At 45.6% G+C, this 12262-nt stretch overlaps 1 protein-coding gene across 1 annotated transcript in view; it reads left to right on the forward strand.

The window, feature by feature from the left end:
- LOC147901543 (putative serine/threonine protein kinase IRE) overlaps positions 1-12262 on the forward strand; it is a 65780-nt gene that overhangs the window by 34955 nt on the left and 18563 nt on the right. The window contains exons 8-12 of the mRNA XM_087375352.1: positions 1343-1483; positions 1742-1834; positions 2414-2627; positions 2716-2801; positions 11861-11949. Coding sequence (XP_087231478.1) covers positions 1343-1483; positions 1742-1834; positions 2414-2627; positions 2716-2801; positions 11861-11949 — 623 coding nt within the window. The remainder of the gene's footprint in view (positions 1-1342; positions 1484-1741; positions 1835-2413; positions 2628-2715; positions 2802-11860; positions 11950-12262) is intronic.

Here is a 12262-nt window from a genome sequence, read left to right on the forward strand (position 1 = left end):
TAATAGGAAACCATGAGAATAGCCTCCCATTCTTTCGCTACATGGTTAGCAATGCTAGGATGTGTCGGCTCAGTCTAAGGGGTGGGAAGGAAGCCTTGCTCATCTGACATGGCATGAATTATAGAACCTGAGCTGGAGGGGGGGGTGGGTAATGCTTTAAAAAAGGTGTGATTCATTGAATGAGAGACTCTAATTGAATAATTTGCCGCGGGCAGGAATCGTATAACCTGATTGACTACAAGTTGGATAAGCTATGAACCTAGCCCTCTAGAGCTCCTCATTGGACGAATTTCCATATTTCTACAGTCTTGCAGAAACCTTTTTGGAGAAGACTCTGGAAATCCATCAAGAATAGAAAACTCACTATTTCTTGTGGCTTTGTATTCATGGAGGTGTTGCAGTGAACTTGTGGAGGTCTAGGTTGGGATTATAGCCTCTACTTACCCTCGTTATTATGGCATTGTAGACAAGTGAGGTTTTTTGGAAGGAGATTGCTAGACTTGAGTACTTTTGTTCCCTCCCCCTTCTTCATGACCTAGGGCTCGGTTGGCTTGGCCCTCTTTTTTAGGGCCTTTGGTATTTTATGATAGGTGTAACTCTTCTTGGGATTTTTCTGCTCGACAACATTCAGTTGAGTCAAATCTTCCAAAAGGTATCCACCGAGGCATGTGCAGGTCTGTTAGGAGAGTGGGAACATTATCCAAAGCATTTCAACGTGGTAATTTGGAGATTCAGATGTGCAGAGGCTATTGATAACTCCCAGGTCCACCCTTCACACACATTGGGTAGTATTCGGACAGATAATGTACACAGTTTGATGGCCAGAATTCTATTGCAGACCACCTCCTTTTATCCTGCACTGCAATCACTGACCGCAATCTGAAGACTTTCAATAGGTTAACATGATTGAAAACAATTTTCCACACAGGTAGCATGTCTCTTTGTGAAGTTGTGAAGTATTCTGGAGGTCCATTTTGCCTCCTAAAACGATTGAGGGACTTATGTCCAATTTTCTTTTCTGCAAACACAAAGGGAGGGAGGGGGACTGATGGGGTAAGGCTGTAAGGTGACGATAACAGGGTTTCCATGTAGAGAAAACATTCTGGAGGTCCAGGTTGCTGAGTGCTCTGTGCTTGAAGCTGTTATTGTAGTGTCAATTTTATATAATATATGATATAGATGTACAGCCATGTCAAATGTTATGTCTGGTAATTGAGTGTATAACCACGACTATAAATTAAATGTTTGCTTATATGTAGTAATAGGATTGCAGAAGGTTTTAATAAAATTGCATGCTCAAATTTTTATTGACTAGTGAATTGACTTATTGGCTGATTTGTAGGTGCGCTTTTTTTACTCATTCACTTGTAGAGAGAATCTTTATCTGGTGATGGAATATTTGATTGGGGGTGATCTATACTCACTGCTTAGGAATGTTGGCTGCTTGGACGAGGATATATCCCGCATTTATATAGCTGAAGTAGTAAGTTATCTCAATACTCTTTCAATTTTGCATCTTTTATCTCTGAGAGAGAATATGCTGCATTCGGGTTATCCTTGTTCCCTCTTGGAATCAAGATGCATCTATGAGGATGTTGTTATACAAATTTGTATCTTTTATCTCTGAGAGAGAATATACTGCATTCAGGTTATTCTTTTTCCCTTATGGAATCAAGATACATCTATGATGATGTGGTTTTACTATTGAGTGTCTGCCCCTGATGCGTCTCTGTTGTTCCAGGTATTAGCTTTGGAATATTTGCATTCTCTTGGTGTGGTGCACAGAGATCTTAAACCAGACAATCTGTTAATTGCTCATGATGGGCATATAAAGGTAGGATTCTAAAGACAACATATCAACCGATGACATCTTAACTTTTGCACTTATTTCATAATGATGTGAGTTCTCCTTGTCCCAGTTCCCAATATTTACTGAGCTTGAATCTGATTGGCATCATTAAAGGCTGAATGATGTGGACTACTTCCGTGTAAGCAGTAGAATTTTGAAAGATTTTCACTATCAGACATCAAGCTTGGGGCTTTTAAATGTGTTTGTCTAATCAAACGCAAGTATTAGGACAAGGTGGTGGTCTTATATTTTAAGCACGTATTTTTTGTCCAGTCAATTTGTGGTCAAGATGAAATTTTCTCTTTAAATTTGGCAAGGCTAAGCCATTGTGGTGAGTGTGAAATATCGTAGTTTTCTGGTTAAAATGTTTTGGGAGTTTCTTAAATAGTGAAAATTCCTCACCTCATTTTTGACTTCCCATTGCTTGAACTTATGCAAGAGAAGTATGTATTAATATGTAAGTCAACTTTCGGATCTATTAATATGTAAGTCAACTTTGGGATCTTGTTTCTTATGTAATTCTCATATCAAGCCACTTATTTCTTGCTGTGGAGCAATTTGCAGCTGACGGATTTTGGGCTTTCGAAAGTGGGACTGATAAACAGTACAGATGATTTGTCTGGGCCTGGTGCTTGTGGAACTCTGTCTACTAGTGGAGATGGTGGAACCTCCCAGAGCAATGGCGGGTGCTCTCAATCAAGAGAGCAAAGGCAGAAGCGCTCTGCTGTGGGAACTCCTGATTACCTTGCACCTGAAATTTTACTTGGAACAGGACATGGTAATTAAATATGCAAATTATGAACGAGTGTGACTTGATTGTTTGCTTCAAACCTTTAATCACGTGGCTTGAATTGTTTATTTGACAGGTAACAGTGCAGACTGGTGGTCAACTGGTATTATTCTCTTTGAATGTTTGAGTGGAGTTCCACCCTTTAACGCCGAGCATCCTCAGGTAGTGAACAAGCAAGGACATTGTACCTATTTTGTTAGCTAACCTTGGCTCAGCTTTGACAGATTCAATCATTTTACAAATTTACATGTGCTTTATAGCTATCTAAAAACTCACCACAGTTTAGAGCAGGACCAAGATTGTTAAGTTATGTTCTGGAAGTAGTCATTTTGATTGCTCATGGTGAATCTAGGTACAGTTATAATTGTATCTTGATTGTGTCAACTTGTATGGAAAAGCAGGGATGCATTGAAGACAACGCTAAGAGTCCTCCCCCCTGTTATGACCCCAAGGTGATAGCATGAGCTGGCATTAATGATGGAGTTCGGTCCAAGCATTGGACCCTTTAAAAAGAGGTAGTTAGAAGATCCAGTGTATGGGTGTCCTTAAGATAAGGACACCTTGGGTAAGTCTAAATATAAGTTGTGGGCTCATCTGCGGGGATCCCTTGGGATGGACTCCCTGCGATATGGGGACCTTGATCTGGCCTTTTAGCATAGGACAGGCTGTGGTCATGGACATGGCGCGGTGCTTGTCTAACCTCAGGCTTGGAGGGTGATCCTTTATACTGGATCAACTCTGGGATGTGAGCTCACCAGTATGGTCTTCCTAATCTGTGGTTGTTTTGCAGGTCTTGGCTTCAGAGTAGAACCTGGGTTATGCCCAAGCTTGGGCCTAGCTAACCATCGCCTTGGGTGCTCGTTTCAGTTGGTATCAGAGCCACTCTGTTGCTAGAAAAGGAGCACGAATCCTCGACTTGCCACTGGGATTTTGAGCTCATCTGGTGGAGGTTTGTTCTTTTGGATGGTGCATTTTGAAGAAACTTGTGGAGGCTTTGATTTGATACAAGATCGTACAAATCCCTCTTTGCTTCAGGTCGTGGATTCGACAGAATTGCAGGTTTATATCTGGATTTAGAAGCGATTCGGGTATCCTGAAGGGAGCCTCATGGTGAAGCAAATTTGTGAGACTGTCTACAGCTTAAGGCTGTCATGAGTATCATGTATGCTTAAGGCAGGGCGAATTGGACTTAGGTCATTTTTTGAGCTTGAGGGTTCTGCTCGTGCTGATTGTCAGGCTGAACAGAATTCTTTGGCTAGGCTGTCTTGTAAGCTCGGATGAAGAATGTGCGAATTCAGATTTTAATCCCTGGGCTGTTCGCTTAGTCCCTGGAGGTTGTGACAGACTAGAAATGTACATGATGAAAAGATCAAGGAAGGTGCTATGATTCAACAGAGCAGTAGGCTTCTGGTCTTGTCTGTTTGAACGACGAGAGAGCTAAGTTTGGATGTGCTGGAAATAGCATGCAGTGCATGCACGCATAACTTTGCATGCTGACGACTGGTTGTATGCAGTGCTTGTTCATTGCATGCAGGTGAATGCATGCCTTTGTCTTGATTTGCAAGCCTATACTAATTCTGATCTGATGTCGTGCGTAATTTAAACTGCGAACACGATTGTTTTAGGCACATGCATGGGCTGGATAGCCTGCATGTGAGAGTGATAAAAATAGGTGAATTCTTTATAGTCGTGTACCACTTATTTTGGGCATGCATGAGGTCTGCATGCAGTCACATATGGGCTGTAGATGAAGCATGCATAATCATGTGTTAGAAATTACCCAACAGAGGGTACGCACAGCAGAAGACTGATAGTAATGCCCAGGAGCTCACATAGTGTGGTGTGGGAGGTGGAATGACAAACTTCTTAACTTATGTGCATAAAATAGATGTGCAGACTCATCAATAGCCAATGAACCAGCCAGATAGAGATACCACCAAAATAATATATTTCCGTCCAAAACTATGGACACAATACAAAAGAGATAGATCCAGAGTCTCACCAATGGTGTGGTCCTCTGATCTTACCACAAGGTACTTCTCCTATCTGCTGGCTATCTCTAGACTCGAGCCCGCGTGCTCCTTGTCGAGCGTCTGTAGACTTTCTGTCCAGACTTGATCTCTACACCTTGCTGCCCTGGATGTCAGCCTAGGTGTACAGCCCTAACTCAGCTTGTCTGCAGCTCTTCAGCCTCCTATACACCTCCTGGATGTAGGCCCTATAGGTACTGATCTGCTGCTCCAGTCTGCTGAGGCTCTGCTGCTCCAGATGATATGATGATCACAACACCTTGCTGCCCTAGAAGACAGCCAAGGTCCAGCCTCTAGGGAACTGAGTCTGCAGCTCACCTTCCACTCTCCTTCACCCCCAGTGTCAGGCCCAAGGGAGTGGCTCCTGGCTGCTCCTGTCTGCTCCTGCTCTGGCTGAATGTTGGATGTGAAATGAGGCCCAGGGCCTCTCCTTTTATAGGGCTCAAGGCCCTCTTGAACCAACCGACCAGCCAGCCCTATTGGGCCGACTGGCTAGTCTGTAGCAGCCGTAACCAACCGACCAGTTGGTTGTCTGGTTGGCTGCCTATCCAGCCCTATTTAGGGCCATTTGCTGGTCCTTTGTTCCATGCAGGGCCCAGCCCCTTAGGACTGCTTACCCCGCCACCTGCCAGCCTTGCTTGCAGGCCATAGACCTCCTGCCCATATACCTTGCCAAGGACGACGTCATGCAAGCGCCTCTTCTTCTGGATCACCACGCAATCATGCTCCTCATCAGATCCTTTCTGCCAGGGCAGATCCAAGACATCCTGTCCCCGCCATCTCCCTTTCACAAAGGTGTCTTCTGACGCAGCCATGCTGATGTCTCCAGGTAATTCACTCTTTGTTGTCTGACTAGCACCCACATGGCAGCCAGGATGCTGCCTATGTGGCACTCCCTCAAACCCTCGAACATGGAGGGAAGATCTCCGAGAATGATCCACGCGTCAACCTGCTGTCGAATCTGTTGTGTCACTGGCTTTGAATGTCGGCCTCACAAAGTACCTCGGATCTATTTGGCTGGAAAAACTTTGTGATCATGCTCTGGGCAGAGGCCCTGACTCCGCCTCTGTATCCTGAGCAAGTGCTCTCTATGGCTGACAATCAAGGCAGCAAGGCATCTCTGATGTAGGTGAGAAAGGAAGCTGGAGAGGGGTCCAAAACGATCTTTGAATAGATAGTGATAACGACCTCGAATCTCATAGTACACAGGGCACTCGAATGTGAAATGCTCCTCTGACTCAATCTCATGACAATGACACAAGATGCAGATGCAACTCTCCCGAGGTATGCCCTCAGTCTGTCCAATTCAATATGGAGTTGGTGTGATGAGGCACGGAATTACGTGATCGATATCCCCAACGAATGTGGGGTGGATCCTGGTGGAACAATGAAGCCCTCCTATGAAATCTATAAACAGTGGTCCCTGTAGAAGTTGAGCTTCACTAGAAGCTAGTTGTTGGGTGCCAACCAGGTCTTGAATATGTGTAGCTGTAGAAGGTCCTGACCTGGTTGACCTCGTGATATGTGAGCGGGACTGAAGGAGCGTCCGCCGTCAATGCTATACTGGGAAGAGGGTAATATATCCATGTGGAGTTCCAAACTCTCAAGCCACTTGCATGTATTTGCTTACCAACATCTTCGATCACCCTTCTCTGGTAAGTTCATGGAGTAGGGCCAGCCACAGTCGTCTTCAGGTAGTGATGGCTTCGTGCAGATATTCCGTGATAGCAAGAGAACCTAGAGCCCTTCTTCCCGAGCCCAATTTGCCTCTGACAAATTGGCCTGCCAACAAGGACTGCCATACATACTCGCTAGGCGAAAACAAAAGAAGAGACATGCACAGGTCGCAACGAGGATTTTTAGGAGCCTACAAATGGCTCGAGTGCATGGGCAGTGTGCATGCTTCTTTTGAACAAATACAGTCGTTTTTTGGTCAAGAATAGCAAAAATTAGTTAGTCCTTTGCTGCTTATATACTATTAGCCTCCTCAAATTTGCTCTTGCTCGTCCATTTGCGAGAGTGCCTTACTTGTCTACAACTTGTCGCGCCTTCTTACCAGCCTTCCTTGCTCACTTCTTCTGCTTCTTTCTTTCTTGTCATGATGGAAAAAAGTTTGGAAGCATATAAGAACGAATTTATTTTGTTACAATCTGAGTTTCTCACCTTTTCTGGCCATGTATGGCGATTATTCTATTATAGCGGTCTCCCATGAGACTATCAAAACAAGGTTTGCCGCAATAAACTTATATCTTGGAGAGTTGCCAGTGGCAGTTACGCGGCTTTGGAATTCTTACTTGCAAGAGAGATTGTGTTCTCGTCCTGCTATGGAAACATCTCTCCATATAGCATATTTGTCGCTCCATTGCCAAGACTAGGAGATAAAAAAATTGGAGAGTGCCGTGCTGCTTGTGCCTCTGTTTCTTGGAGAAGCCCAAGCTCCATCGCTATAGCTATGGCGCCTGTTGCACCTGGCATCAAGGTCGCTGCTGCAGAAATGACCTCCTCCAATAACCTCCAGTCGAACTTTCTGACCTGCTCTCGCCTTGTTCAGTGAGTGTTTCGTCAAGATTTGCTGAGGGCGCAGCTTAGCAACAGAGTTGGGTTATGCCTTACACCCCGACAGCTCTTTCCAAGGATCTAAAGAACCTCATAGCGGTAACCTCTGATTCCGGTAGTTCCAGGGCCCTTCGGCTGGCTTTTGGCACCTTGACTTTCCTTGGTAGCTGACACCCTTTCCAAGCACTCGTTAATGGCCTTTTGGTCCAGCTTTGGTGCTGCAGGCAATGAGCTGGGTAGGGGCTATTGGTGGTCTCTTCTCAGCCCTCAGTGATGCTCATTAGGCTCTAGGTTCACAGTAGTTGGTTCGTGGAGGACAAAGGTATCAACGAAGTCGACCAGCAATCGCCATCTGCTCATCATGAGACTGCAATGGGAAACTGCCGTGCTGCCTCTTTTTACAAGCTTTCTGCCTTGCTAGCTCTCCTTTGAAGCTGAGCCTTAATTGTGCAATCTGCCCCCACTCCATTGGCATGTTGCTGCCCGAAGCTACTAATATAGAGATCTGTACAGGTTTTTGCATATACAGAGGCAACCCGTTGCTGCACAAAATCACTGTTAAAGAGGTCTTTGTGGTTGCTGTTCTTCGTTGAAGCTCAAAGTGCAGATATTGAGGCACACTTTACTGGCTAGTTGTGTGCATTTTCCCTGCTCAAAGTTGCTCATGGCAGTTCCTCAACTAGCAGCTTCCCCCTAGCCCCATAAATCGAGTTTCTAGCTGTCAACAATGAATTGAAGAAAGCTGGAGCATCCTGTATTTGCGACAACCACAGTGTTTTTGCAGCTGCCACTGTATTGTTGTTTTTCTGTTGGAATCTGGAAACAGTTTCTTTTGCTCAAAATCACGAGTTTGGGGCAGCCAGATCTATGCATTTTGGGGCAGCATACGGTGGCTGGGCTCGTGTATGATGGGGTATGCTTATGGCTGATAATGCATATTATTTTTGGGGCAGCACATGTGGTTCTTAGTATGCATATTGAGGGGACATTTCTGAAGAGCTACATGCAGGAGGCAGGTCACAGATTTATGCATGAGATAGGTCATAGTTGAGTAGGTTGATTGTTTCGCTGGGGGCACAACATTCTTGCTTGTTTTGGGGAAAGAGAATTTTGGTGGCAACCCTTGGTTTGGCGAGAGGGGCTCTATGGCAACACCTTCAAATGCCGCAGCCGTTAAGGTTTTACTTTCTCTAGATGATAAGCAACAGGTGAAGCAGGCAGTGCAGTCAATTCAAGACAAGGCAGTAGTGGGCAGGATAGTCGGCCTCACGAGTCACACCCATGAGGAGACAAGATTGGCACTAGAAGGGGACCACATCCAGGAGGTCACTATTTACGGGAGAGGCGTTTTCCTACTCCAGCTGAGCTCCCCGTCACCACATTGGCACTTGTGGAGTAGAGCCCTATTCTCCTTGGTCCCCACTTGGTTTATCTATTTCCATGACACCATGGTTTTATGGTGGATGACATGGACTCAACCCACCATGTCTCTCACTTTCTGGTGACTCAGCGATTCCTGAGACTCCCACAGGAGTATAGAGCTCTCCTTCCTTCCATCGATCGGGGTTTCGGTACGATGTTGGAGTCTCCCACAGAGAATGCAGTTTCAGTTGTGGCACATGATGGTTTCTCCCGGTTTAGGATAGTTGTGGAGGACCCAGAGTCTCTTCCCGAGATGATTCTCCTTGAGATCCTTGAGGGGGTAATGCTTCGACAGAGGCTAGAGGTATCTAGGTTACCAGGATAGTGTTTGCGTTGCAGATAGATGGGCCACCTAGGTAGGGATTGCACTAGAGGTCAGGGTTGGCCCCTCCTCCCTCCCTCAGTAGGATGGACAGAGACAATAGAGGGAGTAGACAAGACCTGGTAGCCCCATAGGTACCAGGAAGTAGGCGAGATTTGAAGGTAGCAGTTGGGGAGCCTAGGGAGGATTTGGCATTCTGGTTAGCAGATGCGATCCAATGGAGTAATTAGGAGTTGCAGTCCTAGGCCTTTCGTTGGAGGCATGCTCTTCAGCAATAGGAGAGAGCACTGCAGTGAGACCTAGCATCCATTTAGAGACTTAGAGAGAAGGACCCAGGTTTCCAGTGGCACAACGACAAATATGAGAGTGCACGGCTTGACTTGTAGGCCAGGCAGATTCATCAGGCTTAGTTCTCGTACCACTCCTCCAATGCCAGATGCATATAGTAGAGAGAGAGAATGACTAGGTAGTTCTTCCATACCTATGGGCCACGTTCAGCTGGGATTCAGCTTGAAGATTGTGGGACGAGCAGAGACGGATGCATACAGACCCTCAGGAGATTTTTGAGCTAGCCACGGATTTCTTTCGGCAGTTGCTTCAGTTGGAGTTGCCGGTGACGCTGGTAGGTCGAGAGGCAATTTGGACGTAGATTCCATCGGTTTTCTTGCAGAGCTTGAGCAGTCGGCTAGAGGCTCCATTCACAAAAGAGGAGCTCTAGGAGGCCCTCAAAGCTCTCCCTCAGAAGTGCCCAGGGGAGGATGGCTTGACCCCGACCTTTTTCCGTTGTGCACTTTGCTTTGTTTGGCTTGCCAGGAGATTTTCGACTCAGGGTAGTCTTTGAGCCGAGGTTGGATTTCCTTGATTCCGAAGGGGGGATATAGGTCGGACATTAGGTAGTGGAAACCAATCACTTTACTAGACACCGCCTACAAGATCTTGGCGAAGGTCTTGAGCTTGCGTTTGAGGCCCCACTTGTCGGACATGATTCATGAATGATTCATGACATGCAGACCGATTTTGTACAGGAACGTAGTATCTTTGCTAACAACTTCAGTTTTTGGGAGGCACTGGATTGGGGCCAGGGATGAGTCGCAGCCTCTTGCCATCCTTCTCTTGGATTTTGAGAAGGCGTATGAAGAGTGGGGTGGTCCTTGGAGGGCACCATGTAGAGACTGGGCTTCTCGGAGAGGTGGATTAGAGGGGTTTCAGCTCTTTATGCAAGGAGTTCCAGCCAGGTAATCGTTGGGGGGCACATGGGAGAGGCCTTTTCTCTCTCTCGCTTAGCTGGGCAGGGTTGCCCCCTTCCTTCCTCTTCCTTTCCATAGCAAAGGTTTTGGGCTATTTCCTACGTTCTCAGGCAATAGGCCTCATAGGGATGAGGCTGCAGATCCCAGTGGAGGAGCTGCTAGACTCAAAGGTTGCAGATGATACAGCTTTGTATGTGGAGGGATCAACAATGAGCCTTGAGGTAGTTAGGGGGCCTTGGCTATTTACTGTAAGGCCTTCAGAGTCCGCATCAACTGGACCAAAATTTTTGGCTTCTTTACATAGAGGAGGTTTAGGACTTCCGAGGCTGGGGGCTGCTTTCAGCTTGCATTGGATCCCGCGGGGGCTGACAGTGAGATACCTTGGCTGCTAGATGGGCATGGATAGCTCAACAGATTGCCTCGGTTGTAGAGAGCGTTTGGCGCAAGCTTCTGTATTGGAGCTTGGCTAAACTCTCCCTAGCAGGTAGAACATTGGTAGTCAACCAAGTCCTTCTTGCCACAGCTTGGTAGATAGCCTCCTGCTGATGCGTCCATCAGGGGTGCATGGGGAAGCTGGGATGCTTGGTGCGCAACTTGGGTAGGATCGGATGGCACCCGGAATACTAGAGTCCAAGTGGCATGAAAGATAGTGATCATGCCTGCAAGCTCGTGGAGGTTTGGGTATCATTAACCGGGAGAATGCATAGCAGAGCCCTCTTGGGTAAGATGTCCAAGTGGTATGATCAAACTTTGCATGGTCTTAAGTGAAATGGTTTCCATGTGCATTAGACACTGAATGCAAGCACTGATTCAAGCATGTGGCATACTTGTTTTCTCAATTGTATCCTGGCTTACGTTTGCATGCCTTCTGTCCTTTGGCGGACCTCACATTGACATAAGTGCTGAGCAGCCATGACTTGCATATTATGAGTTTTGCAAGCAGCAAGACCATGGTGTTTCTGGCATCACTATGGAATGCTGAAATGAAGTGATGATTATGCTGACGTGTTGCCAAGGTGATAGACAGTGGAAGCAATATTCCTCGACTATGTGATTGGTTTCTGTTTTCATCACTTTACTTCTATCCGATGCAAAAGGTTGGTTGCTTGAGCAAAGATAGCCGAACATCGTTACCAAGGAAGCCCATATGCTTTAGGAATCACAGCAGTTAAGCTGGAAGAAAAACTTAGGCTTCTATGGATAACACACAAAGATAAACACAATCAATACTGATAGTCAATTAAGCAGCCTGACATGGGACATTGGTGTACTAGGAAATTCTGTACCTTGCGGTGCAAGGAGTGATTGCGTTTCTAGAGGTTAATTGTTAAATTGCCTTCAGATCTTACTGGCTTGCAAAATATTTGCATTTCTAGAGGTTAATTGTTAAATTGCCTTTGGATCTTACTGGCTTGCAAAATATTTGACAATGGTTTTCTGCTTGAACCTTGGTTATTAGCTCCTGGGAGAGACTACCTTGGTCTAGGATTTCATTAGTGAGACATTTTTAGAATAGTATGTAAAATAAGCTGTGTGTGAGGCTTGAAAACAGTTTTAAGTTGTGTATTTGGTCCTGTAGTTTTTAGTTTGCATCTGGTCAAAATTTTGACAATATCTTTGCTGCCAAATTTGTTTGTCTTTCAGAGGATCTTCGACAATATTCTGAACCGCAAAATACCATGGCCTCGTATTCCAGAAGACATGTCTTGCGAGGCCAGGGATTTAATAGACAAGTATGGTTTTGAAGCTTGATTATATGCAATGCGTCATGCGTGAAGCTGATTTCATCGCGCTTTTGAGTGGTCACTTAGTCATCATATTGCTGAAAGATCGAGCTTATATTGTGCTTTCTAACCAATTTAAGAAACTGAATATAATCTACAATATAGTGAAGGATGGTGGGAATTAAGATCTGAGCTCTTTTGGGAAGAAAGGGAAGTTACGTGGTGGACTTTTGCTTAAGCTCAGTTTGATTTATTTTTCTCCAGATTCACATCCATGCTTCAATTGTGCTTTGCACTGTCTTTGCGATGTCCTGCTATTATC

The sequence above is a fragment of the Dipteris shenzhenensis genome, chromosome 5 (genome assembly GCF_047967505.1).
Source record: "Dipteris shenzhenensis isolate YYH24624 ecotype China chromosome 5, Dip_SZ_1.0, whole genome shotgun sequence".
NCBI lineage: Eukaryota > Viridiplantae > Streptophyta > Polypodiopsida > Gleicheniales > Dipteridaceae > Dipteris > Dipteris shenzhenensis.